Source organism: Bison bison, unplaced genomic scaffold (genome assembly GCF_000754665.1).
Source record: "Bison bison bison isolate TAMUID 2011002044 unplaced genomic scaffold, Bison_UMD1.0 scf7180017864144, whole genome shotgun sequence".
Taxonomy (NCBI): domain Eukaryota; kingdom Metazoa; phylum Chordata; class Mammalia; order Artiodactyla; family Bovidae; genus Bison; species Bison bison.
In genome coordinates, this window is record NW_011494716.1 from 937,163 (window position 1) to 956,712 (window position 19,550).

At 42.9% G+C, this 19,550-nt stretch overlaps 2 protein-coding genes across 8 annotated transcripts; one reads left to right on the plus strand and one right to left on the minus strand.

Moving 5' to 3' along the window:
* Positions 1–1,210: 1,210 nt before the first annotated feature.
* On the minus strand, positions 1,211–6,860 carry TIGD7 (tigger transposable element derived 7). Its single transcript, XM_010840375.1, is given in 3 exon segments — positions 1,211–1,925; positions 1,928–4,412; positions 6,450–6,860. Coding segments are annotated over 2 exon segments (1,638 nt in total). The 5' UTR covers positions 2,988–4,412; positions 6,450–6,860; the 3' UTR covers positions 1,211–1,347.
* Positions 6,861–6,909: 49 nt separating this feature from the next.
* LOC104988896 (zinc finger protein 75A-like) lies at positions 6,910–18,789 on the plus strand. Of its 7 annotated transcripts, none has more exons than XM_010840369.1 (9): positions 6,910–6,960; positions 8,540–9,067; positions 10,254–10,449; positions 11,160–11,251; positions 11,528–11,654; positions 12,712–12,803; positions 13,085–13,211; positions 15,274–15,384; positions 15,564–17,156. In XM_010840369.1, exons 2-9 carry the CDS (start codon positions 8,657–8,659, stop codon positions 16,244–16,246), a joined length of 1,839 nt encoding a protein of 612 aa, XP_010838671.1. In that variant the 5' UTR covers positions 6,910–6,960; positions 8,540–8,656; the 3' UTR covers positions 16,247–17,156. The 7 variants fall into 7 exon arrangements, with proteins under 7 accessions (XP_010838671.1, XP_010838670.1, XP_010838672.1 ...); XM_010840368.1 differs by having other exon boundaries at positions 6,932–7,129; XM_010840370.1 differs by having other exon boundaries at positions 6,932–7,129; positions 15,567–17,156.
* The last annotated feature ends 761 nt before the right edge of the window (positions 18,790–19,550 follow it).

Sequence of the window (19,550 nt, forward strand, 5' to 3'; positions counted from 1 at the left end):
GGAAAGGAGCAGTAAGGAGGAAGTAGAGCTGAGGTCAGACCTTCAGGATGCAGCGCCTACAGGACTTCACGTGGATCCAGGCCGAAGTCTTCGGATGACCTCCAGGGGCACTGAAAATCTGTCCCTGGTTTGTCTTTGCTCCGGTCTCCACTAGTCGCCCCTACGGCAACCATCCAGGGACCTCGACGCTTCCCAGGGACATACATTCTGACACCAGAGAGCCTGTGCTCACTTCCCCTTTGCCTAGACTGCCTTTTCCCCTGCTTCCCCCACACTTCAAAGGCCAGCTCAGAAGTCACACTTGCCCGTTCCCTATTATCCAAGCACTCATAAAGCCCTCTGTGAACTCATTTTGGCTCTCACACACCCAACTGTGGCTTGTTCCTATTCCTAAATACCCAGCACAACAACGTGAAATTTGCAAAATCAATGAATACTGTTTTTTGGGGGAGGGGGTTGCTATTCGCAGGATTTGTGGGGTCTCAAATGGTGACCAGGGATTGAACCTGGGCCGTGGCAGTGAAAGTCTGGAATGCTAACCACTAGGCCACCACGGAACTCCCCCAATGAATACTTTTGAAAAGAATATGACTGCAGGTCATATATTCTGAGACTTTATGAACACTGGGGTAAAAATGGATGTTAATGCCATGAACTTGAGAGCTATCCAGTATGCTCATCTGACATTCCCCCTCAACTTCTTCCACCATCCATTCTACCCTAGGGATTGAAAGATGTCTCAACAAATGCTAATTTGTAAATAACAAAAATGTTAATAAGATATAAAACTGTATTTACAATGTAACTTACCTATTTTAAAGATACATGCAATATACCAAAGTGTTGAGAGTCCATCATTAGTCAATAAAATTTGAGTGCTTTTATCTTTTTTATGTTGTCTTTTATAATTGGCATGTTACTTCCACAATAAGAGAAAAACACACACTAAGTAGGTGGTAACCCATTTACAAGAGCAGTGTGTCACACCATTACATTGAAAAATCTGTCCTTACCTTCTTAAATAACTAGTCAGCATAAACATAGCTGCTTTGTTATATGCTGTGAATATATTTAGATTTTAATGCTTTCCTCACATCCATTCCACCCATAATCTGGGACAGTAATTCCTTATTTAAAGCCTTTGCCTTAAGTAGAAAAAAAATGGATTAAATAACATATTTACACATAAAAACCCCCAAATTTATTCCTTTCAAATTGTTTATTTTATAAACAATATAAATGGGCATTGCTATGCAAAGTGAGGTCAGTTGATAAAAACAATGACAATCCACAACAGGTCTAGTTCATGTATCATCACAAAATTGCAGAAATCTTTAAACACAACATCTAATTATTACAACCAGAAGTTGAAGGCATACTGAAGGAATACTTAATATTATGAGGCCTCGGTTTCAAAAACCTACCAATTCTAGAATGGATCCTGTTCTGGAACTGTTTCTTGATTATTTCTTGTTGCATCTCTTTCAGTGTAAAATGGAACCTTTGAAACTCAGGTGTGACATCGACAAAGTCAAGTAGGTAGTCCAAACTCTTTCCTACAGCTGATAACTTAAATTCATCAGCCTCCTCTTCAGCTCCTTTTTGAACAACTTTCTTTATAATTCCACCTTTTGTTTCTGGGGTGCTACCCTTTTCTTCTTCACCCACATTGAACCATACCCTATTGTCATCCAGCTTGGTTTCCAACTCCCTACATGTCTCAAGAATTTCTCTATAATCCCCATCTTCTAAGCCTTGAAGATCATATTCATGTTCCTTTTTGTAAAGAAGATTTTCTCATGCATTTGCTATCATTATTTGCTTTACTTCATCCCAACTCTTTGCCCAGTTAAAAACTGCTCTTTTTAGGTTGTAGATTTTAATCTTGGAAACTAATTTTTCTCCTTTTTCTTGTTCATCATCACTTCAAAAATTACAAGACTTTCCTCAAGTTGCTTCCACCAGTAAAGTCGTTTGCAGCTCAAGATCACGCCTTGATTCATTGGTTGAATTAGGGTTGAAGTGTTATGGGGAAAGAATATGCATTTTATTCGACCATCCTCACTGGTTAGTAATTCAGTAGAAGGGTGAACTGGAGAACTGTCCAGAAGTAACAAGGCCCTGACATCCTCCTCTTGGAATCTTAGGACATTAAGTTGGAAGTGCTTGACCTCAGGAACAAAGTTTTGAAAAAACCATTCTGAGAACAATTCTCTGGTGAACCAAACATCTTTACTAGGTTTGTATATCACAGGTAATGTACATGTGTCCTCTTTTACACTTTTGGGCAGCTTTGATTTTCCAATAATGATTGACTTCAACTTATGAGTACCATCTGTGTTTGCACATAAAAGAGCAGACAATTGTTTGTTTATTTTCCTCCCTGGCAGGCAAATATCTTTTCTGCTTGCCTGAGTATTTTCTGGCATTGACTTCCAAAAGAGGTCAGTCTCATCCTCATTGTACAGCTGAGCAAGACACAACTTCTCTTCTTTGATAAGCATGGACAGTTTTTGTCGAAATGACTCAACATTTTCTGAAGCTGAACTTAGGACTTGTTCCGCACATACTTTTCGGTTCCCAATTGCATGCCTATTTCGAAACCTAAAAAGCCAACCAGTGCTAGCTTTGAAGTCTGTTCTCCCAAAACACTGTGCGAATCTCTCGGCAGCAGCTTGAAGCTCCACACCTCTCACAGGGACACCAGCGAAGCGTTTCTGTTGGTACCACATGTAGACAGCATCGTCCACGTCGCCATATTTGGCTCCTGTTGTCCTCTTTCTCTTCTCAGCCCCTATTAATGGCACATCCTGCTTCAGTACAAAGTCCAAAATCAATTTCTTATTCTTTTTAATGTCATAAAATGTTGACTTACTGATTCCAAATTCATCCATTACACTTTTAAGAGATCTTCCAGCTTCAATCCTACTTAGAACCCTCATTTTCTCCTCCAAATTCAGTGTTGTATATTTCTCTCTCTTATTCATACTGAATTTGGTTTCAAACAATCAATAGAGGTAAAAAGAAAGAAGCCTTACTTAATTAGAAAAAAAAAATACAAATAAAAAAAACCCCATCCCCTCCAAAAACTAGCACAAACTTTCAGAAGGCACAGGCATTTATACTAAAGGGTACACATATCCCTAAAAGGGATAAAGGCTCATGTAGTTAGTGCTGGTCTAGAGGTAAAGGTCTGAACTCAGAGTTACCACTGCCAAGGTCCTGTCTAGCTGTTGCTACTGCAAGACATGGGTGATCAATCTTCAGAACCCTGCTTCTGAATGCTGCTTGTTCTCCTCCTCTCTCTTTACAGTAGCACCAGTCAGGAATAACAAGAATACCTGCATACTCTCCCTAACTGAATATAGGAAAAGACACAAAAGGAAGAAAAAAGGTGAGAAAAAAGGTCTGCTCACAAGAACAGACTTAAGATAAATAAGATAAATCTCAATAAAACGTAGTGCTTCAGAAGGAAGTATGAAAGCCTGAAAGGCAAGGACAGAATAATATTGTGTAACAGATGCAGTGTGGCTTCTCCTCTCCTGAAACAAGCTGATTTTCCTCACTGCCAGAAAGGAAAGCAGTAATCATATTGCTCTGCCTGTAGTGGTCACTGGGCAGCAGTCCGTCCACCTGGATAAAGACTTAAAGCCATCCTGACAGTGAGATGTCTGGAGAGTTGGAATTCAGGAACAGTAGTATACTATCTTTAGGCAAAGAAGAAAGTTTTTGTCCATATGAATGAAATCCAACTTTTACTGCATTCAATACAGCATTCCCAAATACTAAGCTTTAACTTGAGTGTTTCTTATGTTTACCAAGGTAATCTGTTAAGTTTACAAATAATGTATGTTATTGGCACTTTTCCACTCTCAGATATTCTTCCTTGTGTACATTTTGTGTATTTTCAAGTGTTATTTATAACAAATTCTTCCATATTTGGGATATTATCAAGTTTCAGCATCATGGCAATTCTTAGAGATGAGCCCAAAAGTTTTATAAAAATTTTACAATAGTAAAAAAAGTAAAAGATTTGTCCTTGAGATTGTTTTCCTAAATTTACATTGAGTGTTCAGTAACACATTTTCTCCATTTGAGATTTTATTTGACTTCTCTTCAGCATAGATTTTACTTAATTTGACCCAAGACTCAGTTTTTCCACGGCTTGAAGAAATTTAAACGGTTTCTCTATTGATGATTCTTATCTCTGTTTCCCATAAATCCTTCTGTTGGCAAACTCTTCTATAGCTCTGCACCCTCAAATATTCCTTTTAAGTCCTCCTGGTGTTGCCCAAAGCCATTCATTCCATGTCTTTAGAAATGTCCTACTCTAGGTTAATTTCATGGTTCTCCTTCCAGATACATAACCTCATGGGAAGTAACAAAACTGCCACTTTTATCCATTCCAGGTGCTATGAAGAAAGAAAAGTATGTCAGAGAAATGAGAAAAATAATTGGTATTTCAGTTATTTTTCTTCTCTTTTAGGGCAAAGCCTGACTGACTTTCATTCATTTCTTGACTACACAGGATTCTCAAAAGCCTCTCACCTAGAAGAACCCAGACCATTAGTTTTCCTCTAACATTTGTTGCAAGAAATGTCAACTGCTTTACAGAGTACTAAGGCTCAAGAAAGAATACAAAAATGAATAGGGTGTGAAGCCAATGACAGGCTAAGCTCAAGCAACCTTCTAAAAAAAGGCAGCTCTAACTAAGGCGATTACTATTATAAACCAAAAAAGGAAAGAGTGTTTGTTAGCCAACAGCAGCACCATTAAACCCAGCCAGTCACCCAGCAAAAACATTCAGCCTGCTATGGCAGTTGTATGATGTCTCAGAATAAACTGCATGCTTTCATTGTTTTCCAGCTGTACATTCATCATTTCTCAAACTGTGCCCAGGCAGAGAAAGGTGAAATCAAAAGGAAAGATTTTCAGGGGACTTTAGTGGCTTCCTCAGCAAGAATAAGGAACTGTGGCCCTTATACTTAACATTCAAACAACAGTCATCAGGGGCCCTCATTCACAATTCAGCGTTTTGTGACTTCTTTCCTCTTCTTCCTTTCAGAGGGTCTCTTTTCCCACTTTCTTCTCCCTGTGTTCAGTAACCAGCTCCCTACCCATGTTATGAATCAGGCCTGCCAGTGACACTCAGGGGCACAGCTGGCAGAGCTCCATTTATTCAGTTTAACAAATTCCAATTTTATGTTCAGCTTGGTCCAGATGATGAGGATCTCAATGCTCTGAATTACATGTGGCAGACTTATTGCCCACTGGTTCTGAGAGACTGGAAACAGCAACTACTTTGAAGAGACTAAGTCACAACCTGAAATTCTAAGGAAATGAACCTGCTTTGAAACATATTCAAGTGACTTAGGCAGATACTTTTTTTTGGGGGGGGGGGGCCATGCTGCATGGTTTGTGGGATCTTAGTTCCCCAACCAGGGACTGTACCCGTGCCCTCAACAGTGGACGCAAGGAGCCCTAACCACTGGACCGCCAGGAAATTCCCAGCAGATACTATTATCACCTCTGTTTAATCCTTTTCTCTCAAAAAGAATCAAGATCTACGCCTTGGAGTGTAACACCAGTCTACCTAAAAGCAAAAATAGCATAATGACCTGGTAATGGTCTCTTATTTTTGTTCCCACCTTAAACTTAGCTCCAGATGAGCTGCCCTGGAAGAATCTCTGCCAAAAACCCTCAAATGATACTCTTTATTACTTTATTTTATTAAATGCCATCTCTTCACTTCCATTCCAGGCTCCATAGTAGAAGTACAAGAACTCATTTTCTAACTTTTACTCTAAATATACCCTAATTACATTGAGTTAAAAAAAAAAAAGAACTAAAGATTTTCTTACATGCTCATCTCTGAAGCTTTCAAGACTGCTCTTACCTTTCCCCCTGCCTGGAATATGGCCCCACTCTCTGCTGCAGGGCAAATCCCTCAAGGACTTCTGTAACTTTTCCCTATCCCCAAATCAACTTTCACTTCCTTGGAACTCTCACAGCGTTCAGCTTATGTGTTACTCTTTCCTACCTGTGTTACTGATATTTGTTAAATTGTCTCAGTCCTTTCCCCAGATTTCCTGAATCAAAGGCACCGTCCTACGGACTCTGTAACACGGGCTACACGTGGTAAACTTGACTAGACGTGGCTGACAATTGAAAGTGGACAACCTGAGATACTCAGATTCCTATAAATGACTCAGTACATATTTATGGAATGCCTACATTACCCAGGAAACTCTATAAGACATAAATAAAGTAAAGAAGGTTCCCATCCTCCGGGGAGTGCGCTCTGGTGGAAAAAACATAAGATAGGAAAAAGGACCCTAAATTCCACTGGAACACTCCCATTGGTGAATTACCTGACCTTGAACTCCTTAGCTCTCAATTCTCTGTCAAGGAGCTCTAGAAAGGAAACTACTGCACAAGGAAAAACCTACCTCACAAGAAAAAACAGAATTGTGCGAGTACGCACGCCCTGAAACGGGCACACCCCCCCAGGGGCCGTTGATCCTGACCGGGACAAAACGGACTTGTACTGGCGGAGATGCGACGAGCCCCGGGACCGCAGCTCGGACACTGCCCGCTAAGCCGGAAGGGGACGGCGACCCTCAAGGACGAATCTGAATCACTAGACTCCGCCGGCAGCCCAAACGCCACACAGGGACGACCTGGACGCACGAGCCTCAAAGAGCTGGGACGAGAGACAGCGACACCCGGGCGTCGAGTCGCGCGCTGGGCCCTCTAGGCTGGACGGACTTGGAGACTCGGCGGTCGGTAACCCTTTCTTGCTGTCAGGGCTGAATTCTGAGCCGAAGGAGGTAGCCCAGCCGCGCCTGGAACCGCAGCGCTAGCGCCCCAAGCGGGGCTGCGAGGGCCCCTCCCCGGAAGTGCGTCCCTTCTACTTCCGGTTGGAGTGCTGATCTTGGCGCCAGGCGGCCAGCAGAAGAGGTAGAGTGGCTGGGTGGGCCTAAGTGGTTCCAGACCTGCGCCCCAGGACCCGCCTCTGAGTGGCGTGGAGCCGGGGGTTGTGCTCCTCAGAGCGGCGGTTAGACGCTTGGCGGCTTGCGGTTGAACCCCGGGAAGAGGGAACGGCTTCCACGAAGCCAGGCTGTCTGAGGTAACCTGGAAGCGGCTTCCCCTTCAGCGCCGGCTCCGGAGCCGCCGAGAGACGCCTGTCACTGCTCGCGGTCGCTGCAAGGCGGGTGGTCGGAGCCGGTCGGCCAAACTACCCCGGGCGAGGCCCGACGTCAGGTTCCTGAGGCCGCTCTGCACCCTTTGCGCGGGTGGCGCCCGGGCCCGCGCGGCTGAAACCCGCTCGGACACTGCCTGCAGGCCCAGTGCTCGCGGACGCGCCCCGAGTCGTGTCCACTTTCCCGCCTCCGCCGGCGTTTCCTATACTGGCTGATGTGACCGCGGGAGAAACGAGAGTCCTCCCCTCAGAGATCAGCCTCTGTGATGCAAAAGTTTGTTAAGTGTCCCCCGTGCCCCCTGAGCCGAGTGGGCATAGGGAGCCGGCCTTTTGTAGATACCGCGGCTTCCTGGGCAGAATTTCTGTGCCATTTCTGCTGGGTAACCTCAGGGAAAGTGAGATTCACGAGGCCTTGCTCAGAGGTCTAAATGACCCTTGGAAAAGCTGAAAGTAATCATCACCAGCTCACATGCTCTCCTTTTTTATCTGCTTGACATTTGGATAAACATTTTGTGAACAAGGGTCACCTGTAATTTTTCCTAGATCAAATTCAAAATACACGTATAAATCTTGTGCATAGTTTTCTTTACACGTCTTGCAAAGAAATGTCAAGAATGTTTTCAGTTAGTTGATTTCTTGTGGGCAGCCCTTTTTTTTTTTTTTTTTGCTGTACTTTGGGAAATATGAGATCTGAATTATCTGACCAGGGATCAAACCCTTGCCCCCTGCACTGGAAGTGTGGATTCTTAATCACTGGACCCCCAGGAGACTCCCTTGGGAGATGCTTTTTTCAAGAAAATAAGGCTCCAGTTTTCCTAATTACTTTCCTTCTACTCTGGTCTCATAGTTTCAGCTCTCCTGGCAGTAATCACAATGGAAAGTAGCACCTCAAATGGTCCAGGAAGTGAAGGTTTCCATCTCAAGAGGATGAAGGGTAATATAAGTGTACCCACTTACCAAAGACAGAAGATTAGGATGATATGTTGACATTTTAAGAGAAACTCAGAATATTCTCCTAATCTTTTTTTGACATGGAGAGGATGGCATAAGAAGTGCATGAGTTAAATATTTGGATAATCCCAAAACTCATGGGAGCCAGTGGGTACTAGGTTTTTCACTTGCTAACCTTTCCTGATTTTTTTTTTTCTTTTGAGAAGGAGAAGTAACTTACTGTAATTTGTCTTTAATAAGCTGTGCTGTATTCAGTTGGTTAATAGAAAAGGAGCAAAACACAGGCCTGGCAGTTGATTTTTAAAGTTCATTTTTCTCATAATAAGTAACAAGTAATAAAGTTCATGTGACAATATCTTACTGACGTGAGCTTGTTTCTGCTCTCAGTGCCTTAGGAAGAAGATCCTTTTATTGATTTTATTCAAAACCAGATCGGGCTTCAGTTGTCAGAGGTAGCCGCTGGTGGGGTGTCTAATACAGGAGCAGAATTGTTCCTGGAGAAGAATGATGACAGTAGATCTGAAGGTGGCTGAGTTCTTGAACCCTCAGATCAGAGCTCTTTGGGAGACCAAAGGACCTGTGGCAGAGAACGCCAGTCAGCATAAGAAACATGCCCCACAGACGGACAGTCTCAGTCCTGAGAGGTCTCACCAGCACTTCCGGAACTTCCTCTATCATGAAGCAGCTGGACCCCGGGAGGTAGTTGACCAGCTTCAAGAATTATGCCGTCAGTGGCTGAGGCCAGAGATTCATTCAAAAGAGCAGATCTTGGAACTTGTGGTGCTAGAGCAGTTCCTGACCATTCTGCCCGGGGACACCCAGACTCTCATAAAGAAGCAACATCCACAGAGCATCGAGGAGGCTGTGGTCCTGGTAGAACACTTGAAAAAGGAAACTGGCCAAACAAGGAATGGGGTGAGGAGAAAGATTCTTGATGTGCAGTGAAATAGAGTGAAGGTGGATATACTGGGGCAGTTAATTGGGAGAAAAAATGGATTAGGTCACTACTGGATTGCTCCTTTAACACTTGTGAAGCAGGACCTGAAAGCACAGACCCGCAGCCTTAGTCAGCCCACAGGATTCAGAGATCCTGGTAGAGACTTCCCTGGCCTTAGGGACAGAGTTGAGTTTTGCTCTCTTTGGAGCCAGGGTGTGTTGAGGGTAATGAGCCTAGTCTGGCTTGGCCAAGGAGATGGACCTCAAATTCTTAGAAACATACAAAAAGCACTAAGGAGCTGTAGAGTTCAGGGCAGATCAGAAAAGAAAGGACTCTGAGAGACCAAAAGAGAGCGAAGATATGACAGAGAAGGAACAAACCAAACGACTAGGGGACAACTGCCCAGGAAGGGGAAAAAGTAGAAAGAACACAGAGAAAGAAAGATTTGAAATCCCAGCAGAGTAGCTGAGAGAAGAAAGACCCTGAGGGATAGTGTCCTCTGTACCATAGGCAAGAGCCTCCACTGCCCTCTCTCAGTGGTTGTTCCTGGCTCTGCTCTGAGTGGGGATCCAGGACATGCCCTTGGGCAGGTGACAGCTCACCAGCTGGCCTCAGGCCCACTGTGAATACCAGGAGGGCACGTGTTTTGTATCAAAATCATTTGGGGATAGGACAGAGCCATTACTCTTACCTGCTTTTTTCTCCATTTCATCCCCATTGTCTTTAAGAATCTTCCCTGACTATGTGGAAAATCTGGTTGACAGGACAACTTTTAAATTCAATTCCTTAATCTTCTGAGAGAAGACAGGAAACCACTAAGGCAAGGATCTAAGTTGGGAGAGAAAGCCTGTCAAGGCAGCATGAGAACAGGTGGCCTGTGCAACCCTGTTAGTGGGCTGAACTGGGCTGAATTCAGAGAGTGGGACTGCTGTCTTGGAGAGCTGGCAGTAACCACACCCTTTACTGGTTTCTCCCAGTTTTCCTATGTTGTGTATGGATTGTTCTTGTGGAAAATTGGTGGCTGGTATCTCTAGGTCTTTGTGTCATTTCCTTCAGCGTCTCCCTCTTTTCCCGCAGTCTGCACTCTCTGCTTTTTCTTCCCTCTCCCATCAAGCCCAAACCAAAAGTCAGTTCTGTGGTAACAAGTATGGGGGTTATTTCTAGGTTGCAGTCCAGGAGCTGGGAAAGGAGGCAGTGCTCTTGGGAGAAGCAGCAGAGGCCCCAGGCTTCCAGCTGAAGCCAGCAGAGTCCCAGCCAGTGGGCATGTCCCTGGAGGAAGAAGTTTGGAATATACACCAGGGTCTACAAGAGCCACTGAGCAGGAATACCCACAAAGAACCTGAGCCCGTATGTGAGAGGGGTAAGGATCTTCATGTTACTTTTCTTCTCCTGGGAGGTGGGATATAATTTAAGCCAGAATGTGTGTGTACTTTCTGGTTACCCTGCCCTGTGGATCTACTAATGCAGCTACATTAGCAATTAGGATGCCCCCCAGGTGGCGGTAGAATAGGTCATGTGGGGTTGAGGGTGGGGGTTGGCCTAAGATACAGAAATCTCCCAACTGCAGAACCCTGGTAATAACACCAGCAATTGTTTTTAGAAAAGTAAAGATGGTCTGGCTCACCTCATCTTGAAAATACAGAAGAAATCTGGATCAGAATGGGTGGTTAGTGACAGAATGTTAGTAATAGAATGTGTATACTACTGTGTACCAAGGAAAAAGTAATAAATGATTTAAAAACTATTTCCTACTGTACACTGGAGTCCTTGAGTACTTCATTTGCAAATATGTTTAAACTTTGCCAAGGTGACCAATTTATGTCATCAGAGGAAAATAATAAAAAGAGTTTTCTTTTGTTAATTTTGCTTGTGGAAACTGGGGCACCTGTTGTAGAGGCTGGTAGATACTTGGTTCTCATTAACAAGGAGAAAGCCATTTCTGTGCACCACATGCTTATAAAACATCTCATCAATCCTGAAAAAATCAGGGTCTTCTGTCTTTTAGAACTGACCATAGCATATTAGAAACATAAGCAAGAAATATTTACTATGGCTCCATTTCACCCACAGTGGGGCCTGCTCACCGGATCCTAGCCTTTCCTGAGCAGACAGACACCAAAGACTGGACAGTGGCACCTGAGCTTGTCTTGCCTGAGTCCCAGGTGAGCTGTGCTTTCCAGAATCTTGGGCTACCTCTCCCTGCTGCCCATGACCCACCCTGCCCAGCAGATGCTCAGAGGACTTAACGCAGATTTTCTCAGGACTTTGGGCACCTGTTTGCTGATCCCGTGCCTACTTCCTTTCTACTATCTCACTTAAAATTAATTCATGTGCTGTTAGTTCCTTTAGTGACTGGCTTACCATGCAGTTCATGGCTCAGAAGGTTGGGCCACTTTTGAAGTGGCAAGTACTTGGCTGAAGCCCATTCTCTTCTTTAGAGCTTATTGACATTTGAAGAAGTGGCCATGTATTTTTCCCAGGAAGAATGGGAGTTACTGGATCCCACTCAGAAGGCCCTCTACAATGATGTAATGCAAGAAAACTATGAGACTGTCATCTCTCTAGGTAAAGTTTCTTTTTCCCCTTCCCTTTGCACAGCAGTGGACTAATCTGTCCTGTTTTGGGGGTTACTGAGAATGCACCCTTGTGAGAGTCTGTTCTAGTAGCTGACTGGTTCTCAACTAGATGGTGTGGGCAGGGAAAAGGTACACCAGATCACCAGCAAGCTTTTAACACGTGTACATACTCATTCCTTATCCTAAATCTTGATCCTTCTCTTTTTCCCTCAAAATCGCTCTTCTCTTATCTTTCCTTCACCCAGTATTTTAGGCTAGAAAACTTGTGGTCATCCTTTGCACCAATCTGTTCCAACCCTGGTAGTACTAATGCATCACTAGTTCTCTTGGCTCCACCTTCCCTTGTGGCCTGAGTCCAACCAAGTCTCAGCCTCCTGTGCTTTAGCATTGTGGTGTAAGCAGCAGCAGTCTCTAATAATGTCCACCTCCATACTTGGCACCCCCTGCCAGCATTCCTCCCTGCCTGCAGTCTGTTCACACAGCAGCCAGAATCCTTTAAAAAACCAGTTCATATCAGAACATGGCTCAACATCAAAGCCTTACCGTGATTTTTCACACATTCAAAATAAATCCAAACTCCTTATAGAGTCACCCAGGAACCCCCAAGTTCTGGCCCCTCTTCACTTTCCTCCCCTAGTCTGCCACTCCTGCCCTGCTCAGTCTTCTTTAGCCACACTGGTCTTGCTGTTTCTTGAACTCACCAAACTCATTCCGACCTTTGGGTTTTCTGTACCTGGCACATTGGACTCCGTACTGCATTGTACAACACCTCTAATTTTTGTCCAACTCTGAAGAATTCATGTCATGTAAAGAAAAAAAGATTTCCTTTTCTTAACTTCACTCGTGAAAACTGAAGAGTCAAGTGGGAAACCTGTCTTAGGGGCTAGTAGATGCTTGTTTAAAATGAGATAGCTACTTCTCGGTACCATGTAACACTTGTAAAGTTGTTCTATCTCAACTGAAAGAATCAGGATCTTCTATACTTTTGAATTAAGCCTAGGATGTTCAAAGATGGGAGGGAGAGAAATTTTCTTGTTCTTCCACAGCTGTGCCTGCTCACCAGCTCCTAGCCTTTCCTAAGCAGACAAATACCAGTGAGTGGACAGTGGCACCTGAGCTCATTCTGCCTGAGTCCCAGGTGAGCTGTACTTTTCAGCTTCTTGGGGCTGCCTCTCCCTGCTGCCCATGACCTGCCCTGCCCAGCAGGTGCTCAGAGGTGTCCCAGATGTTCCCCCTGGGGAACTGAGTACCTCCTGGGCTGTTTGCTGATCCCTTGCCTACTTTCTACCATCTTGCTTTAAAATAATTCATGTGCTATTAGTTCCTTTAGTGACTGGCTTACCTTGTAGTTCATGGCTTAGAAGATTGGGCTGCTTCTGTAGTGGCAAGTACTGAGCTGAAGCCCATTCTCTTCTTTAGAGCTTGTTGACATTTGAAGAAGTGGCCATGTATTTTTCCCAGGAAGAATGGGAGTTACTGGATCCCACTCAGAAGGCCCTCTACAATGACGTAATGCAAGAAAACTATGAGAGTGTCATCTTTCTAGGTAAAGTTTCTCCCCTTCACTTTGCCTTGGAGTGGACTAAACTGTCCTGTTGTTGGCATACTGAGGATACACCCTTGTGAGAGAGTCTCTGTTCTAGTAGCTGACTGGTTCTCAATAAGATGGTGTAGGCAGGGATCACCAGATCACCAGGGAGCTTTTCCCCAGTACACATTCCTTATACTGTTGGAATTCTTGATCTCTTCTTCCATCTAAACTTGCCCTTACATCTTTCTCATTTCTGTAAAAGGCATCCCCATTCATCCACTTGCTCAGAGCAAGCAATGTCCAGTCACCCTTTACCTCGATCTGCTATAATACCCCACGAAGTCTAGCACTCTTGGTTCCACCTCACAGTGTAGCCTGAGTGTCACATCTCAGCTTCTTGTGCTCGTAGCATCCTGGTCTTAGGTAGCAGCATCTCTATCGAGGTTTACCTCAGTACGTTCTTCCTGGCACCCACTGCCTGCCCTCTCACAGTCTGTTTCCTATGTGGCAGCCAGAGTCTTTTAAAAACCTGACCAGATCATGACATTCTCTGCTTCAAACCTTACAATAACTTCTCATAACATTCAGAATAAATCCAGGTTCCTTACCAAGACCCAGGACCCTCCAAGGTCTGGCCCTTCCTCATCAACCTGCTGTCGTCTCCTGCCACTTGTGCCCTTGCTCTGGACCCTCTAGTCACACTACTCATCTTGTTTCATGGACTTGATGTGCTCATTTCTTCCTCCTTCCCTCTGCCTGGCGCACATTTCTGCCTCATGACAAAATCCTCATTTTAGGGTTCTGCTCAGATGTTACTTAAGGAGACTTTTTATACAACTTTATATCTCAAGTAGCTTCACAGAAGCAGAATCTTAAAATGTTCTCTTACCCTCCCTTAGTTTTCTTCAAAACATGTATCACTTCCTGACATTTTATTTGCTCGTCTGTTGATGTTAGATTGTTTCACTCTGCACAAGAATATAAGCTTTGTGAGATCAGGGGACTTGATTTATTTAGCACTGTGTCCCTGGCACATAGAGGGTGCCTGGTGCACCATAGCCACTCACTACATATTTATGGTATGACTGAGTGATGAATACTTTCCATACTTGGCAGTAAGATTTTGAGAAAGTCCACTAAGTAATTCTTGTCTGTTTCTTCCACCTGGATGTGAACCAGTGAGCTATAGGAGTGGTAGAAATCTTTTCTAGTCCAGTGTTTGGTGCTTGAGGACTAAATAAAAAGTTAGTTTTATTTAGTTATTTTGTTGAACTTTTACTAAATAAAAGTAATGATGGCATGTATCATTTATGCCTGATACTCCACCCACGGACCTTTGCATTAACTCCCCTGAACCTGGACTTATCTAGTTTAAGTCTTCCTGTTTTTCAACTGTGGTGTTGGAGAAGACTCTTGAGAGTCCCCTGGACTGCAAGGAGATCCAACCAGTCCATCCTAAAGGAGATCAGTCCTGGGTGTTCATTGGAAGGACTGATGCTGAAGCTGAACCTACAGTACTTTGGCCACCTCATGTGAAGAGTTGACTCACTGGAAAAGACCCTAATGCTGGGAGGGATTGGGGGCGGGAGGAGAAGGGGACGACAGAAGATGAGATGGCTGGATGGCATCACTGACTCAATGGACATGAGTTTGGGTGAACTCTGGGAGTTGGTGACGGACAGGGAGGCCTGGCGTGCTGTGATTCACGGGGTCGCAAAGAGTCGGACACGACTGAGTGACTGAACTGAATTGAATAGTTAATAGGACTAGTGTGTGTATTTCTTGCAGCCTTTGCAGTTTGATTCTACCTTAGTAGAATGTGGGATATTCTTGGTAGCAGAAGATGGGGATCATGCACTATATTTCTGTGCCCTATATCTTTTTCACTGGTCCAGCTCAGGTTTATTTCTCAGTCTCCGCTTTGCATATCCATCCACCAATGAAGTATGTTATAAATCTGATATGAGATTTGGTGTTGTAAACTATTCAAGCATCCTTTGCTGTTCCTGAAATAGTTTGAAATTAGTGAACTGTTGTTAAGTTACCAGTCTTTGACCTCAGTTTTTCTGTTTCACAGCATTATTTGTGCTCCCCAAACCTAAAGTGATCTCCTGTCTAGAGCAAGGAGAAGAGCCATGGGTTCAAAGACCCCTGGAGTTCAAGGACAGTTCTAAAGAGCTGCCGACAGGTAAGTAGACCATGGGAAGAAGGGAAATGTGCCATGATAGGAATCTTTGCAAGGATTTCACATTTTATAGTTCTGCTTATCTATTTTTTTAAAAATTAGTGTTTGTCCAGTTTTTCTTTTCATTTACTATGGTTTACTTGCTCTGACATATAGTAAGCTGTTTCTCACATTTATTCCAGCAGGGCTGAAGCTTAAAAATGACACTGAAAATATTCAGTCTCTATGTCTTTCTGACTTAGAAATACAAGCACCAGTAGCTATAGCATCAAGAAAGGCCAGATTGAAAGTTCCCCAGAAAACAATTGGTAAAGAAAATCATGGTGATGTGCATAGGGTGGGGAAATTGCACCGAGATTTTCCGGTGAAGAAAAAAAAGAAACTTTCAACCTGGAAACAAGAGCTGCTGAAACTTATGGATCTTCAGAAGAAAGAACGTGCAGCAGAAAGGCCTTTTAAATGCCAGGAATGTGGGAAAAGCTTCAGAGTTAGCTCTGACCTCATTAAACACCAGAGAGTTCACACGGAAGAGAAACCATATAAATGTCAACAATGTGATAAGAGGTTTAGGTGGAGCTCTGATCTTAATAAGCACTTAACAACACACCAAGGAGTAAAACCATATAAATGCTCATGGTGTGGGAAAGGCTTCAGTCAAAAGACAAATCTCCACACACACCAAAGAACTCACACTGGAGAGAAGCCCTTTACTTGTCATGAATGTGGGAAAAAATTCAATCAAAATTGCCACCTTATTAAACATCGGAGAACTCACACAGGTGAGCAGCCTTACACCTGTACCACGTGCAGGAGGAACTTCAGCAGACGCTCAAGCCTTCTTAGACACCAGAAACTCCACCAGTAAAGGGACGTTTGTTCAGTGTCCTCAGTCTAAAGAAATTTATCAAGTGGAACTTGACTTTAAAGTTAAGAAAAATACAAAATTATGAAGCATGAAGAATTTTTCATCAGGAAACTTTGGGATATAAACATGTTTCATAGAAGGAATCAAGGTTGACTCTTCAAAGGATTTGTTAGTAGTTGCACTACTTGCTATTTTTACTAAAAGCTTCCAGGGAATTCCTTATCAGGAGAGGTGTTCTAAGAACATTCTGAGGAAAGCAAAAAGCTGTTTGGGGATGTATATAGCAAAACAGCAAATTCAGCTTTGCATAGCAGATGCAGCTATGAAATAATCTTTTTTGGCCACAGAGGTAAATATTGTTGATTTGCATTGATTTCCCAAGGCACTCAAACTTCATATGATGGACACATTTGTATTATAGCATGGTCTTCCAAAACAAAAAGCAATAATATGCATGTTTAGTTGCATACCGTTGTTTTCCAGGTTTGCCAGTTTCAATAATCTCATGGGCAAAAATGAATTGTAATGTAAAACTTTTGAAGAACCTAATTGGATTTTCTTAAGTGTCCCATCATTGGGCGTTGTTCACAAATTTGGACATTGAGTTCCTTGGTTAACTTTTTAGCAAATGCAGCTCTTGAATCCTATTAGTATAATTTTTACTCTGATGAAATATTTTCTTCAGCAATATTGATTCTATCCAGATGAACATATATAATCACTATTTTATGCCTCTCTGCCGGTGAATTAATCACTATTTTATGCCTCTTGAAAAGGGAGAGCACCTCTAAGAAGGAGATAGAATGGAAACAGGTTGGAATCTTTAGCCATGTAAAGAAGAACTTTCTGCAATAAAAGAAACTAGACTCTTTATATCACAATATCAATAGGATAAAACAGCCATGAAAATGAGCACTTTTTTTCAAGGTCTAAATGGAAATTAATGGGAATTCAGGATCATCTTCTCAGGTTTTTATCTGTTTGCATTTTAATTTGGTTTTTGTTTGTTGTTAAGAACAAGGAGAGAGTTACATTTGTCTGGGAACTAGAGTGTTTTCTGCACCAGGATCTTGTGGCTCCCTGGGCACGTTATTCTGGGAATCCAGTGAGCTGGAGACCAAGTTCCCAAAAGGGGAGCTAATGCTGGGTGGCAGGCAAGGATGGACAAATGCACCTCTACATTGGTTAACTTACACTGTAACTGTTAAGCAGGCAAGGACATCCTACTCCTGTTTTCTCCATCCTTTCAGGTAACAGCCTTAGGTTATGAATTTGATAGATTGCTAAAAATCTCCTTAGGTTGTGAGTTTTCTTGTAACTCCCCCTTTTATCTGCTCAGTGATGCAGATATGTTCCTGGTAAAGCATCTAGGTGTAATCAGGAAAGGAGTTAAATTATCTCTCCCAAATCTCTGACTTTATAAAGTAAGGAAGTTAGGCTTAAAGAGATCCAGAGGCTTGTTACAACCACATAGTTAGTGGGTCTGTTGGCTGTCACTTAGCTGCATCAGTCAGGCCTGAAGGCAGGATCAGCAGAACTGATCTATATGTTGTTCCGGTCCAGCCAGCCTGGATGATATATTGTTTCTAGCTAGTAAAACATGCCTGTTTCTTGATTGGTTACTGAAACATTCTTAAATCTCCATTTTCTTTGTGAAATAGAGATAATGCTTAACTCAGGGTTCTCTGAGGATTAGAGGGATTGATGAAGGAAAAGCACCTGATGATCTGACTGATAGTGGGGTCTCAGACACTGTACACATCCTTCTCTTTCCTCTGAGCCACAGTGGTGTGTTGGGTAGACTGACCACACTGAAGGAGCAGATCCATTTGTGGCTGTTGCAGCTTCTTCCAGGAGCTGAGCACTTGTGGTGGTTTGCTCAGTTGATTTGTTCCTTGGCTTCAGTGCTTTATGGTGTAAGTCACCTGACCTGATGATGTGTCTCTCTCTGCAGGATTTCATTATCTTCCCTAAGATGAACTCTAGCAAGTATTATTTCCTAAGCGCAGGTAGCTTTGCAGCTCTGGTCTGTATGGATCTTACTGAACATCCTTGGTCTTAAACCCCTGGGATTCTTGTCTCTTCTCCCAATATATACAGGTTTGGATTTCTTGCTGGTGCTACATTCATTCATTCAAGTTAATGAGATCTTGTTATGCGCCCAGGTACTCTTCTAAAGTAAGGATACAGTAGTGGACAAGGATACAAAATGTTTATCCTCATGGACCTTGTATCCTAGTGAACAGTAAGAAGGGAATGGTTAGATGTTTTTGCTTCTTGCAGTTAGGGTCCAGACATAGTTTTGAGCAGTGGGTTACGTGCAGAGGTCTCACTTCTTGGCTGAAACATTTACTTGTTGGTGCAGGACCCTAATGCTGTTTTTTCCTGCCTCAGCCATGTAAGCATATAGAAGAGGAGACAAAATTCAGAACAGTCTGGAATGCCAAGCACCCAACAATGGGGAGCAGTACCTGTTCTGGAGGGTTCCCTAGACCTGTAATGGACTTTGTAGGAAGGATTAATAAACTTTTGTTGTGTTAAAACACTGGGATGTTGGTGCTGTGTGTTTCTGCAGCATAACCTGGCCTGTCTTGTTGGAAACATTAGAACAGATCCAGCACTTGCTGGATGGCACATGTAACCCAGGAGATGTTGACAGTCTTCTTGAAACAGGAGAAATGTGAGCCTTAGAATGAAGCCAACACCACAGCAGACAGAGCAGGGTGATACTCAGGTTTTAGAGACACCACTGAGCTGTAGGATCAAGCATCACCTGATACCTAGAATTGCACTGGACTTTTTAGCTACATAAATCTATACATTTCTTATTATTTAAGCCAATGTAATTGGCATTTCTGTTCATTGTAACTGAAATAATTCTAATATAGAGAGCAATAACTGATTTAAGATAATATATGTAGGAGAGGAACAGTGTTCTTGTATATATACTTATTTAATTCTTTCAGTATGGAAATTATCAAAATATCTAAAGTAGAGAAAATAATATGACCCTTATATAGGCTTTAAAAATTTTGCCAGTTTTTACATTTACCCACTCCGTTGTTTTTGTTTTTATTTTGTTTGGGGTGGGTGGCTGGGTTTTGGAATATTTGGAATATTTTGTTTTGGAATATTTGAAGCCAATCTCAGACATTATGACATTTCATGCATAAATAGTTTCTTTGTTAGAGATAAAAAATCCTTGATAGTCTCTGCTCTAATCCGTCTATGAAAAAGAATTCCCAGTCAACAGAGGCTGTTTCCACATGGCGCAAGCTTAATTGAGAACATGGGAGCTGCCTTT

Excerpts from the sequence above, each read along its gene's own strand:
- LOC104988896 (XM_010840369.1), top strand. The coding sequence starts at position 8,657 with ATGATGACAGTAGATCTGAAGGTGGCTGAGTTCTTGAACCCTCAGATC. Across the intron at positions 13,212-15,273 it reads TGAGAGTGTCATCTTTCTAG|CATTATTTGTGCTCCCCAAA; the intron begins GTAAAGTTTCTC and ends TCTGTTTCACAG. Across the intron at positions 15,385-15,563 it reads TTCTAAAGAGCTGCCGACAG|CAGGGCTGAAGCTTAAAAAT; the intron begins GTAAGTAGACCA and ends CATTTATTCCAG.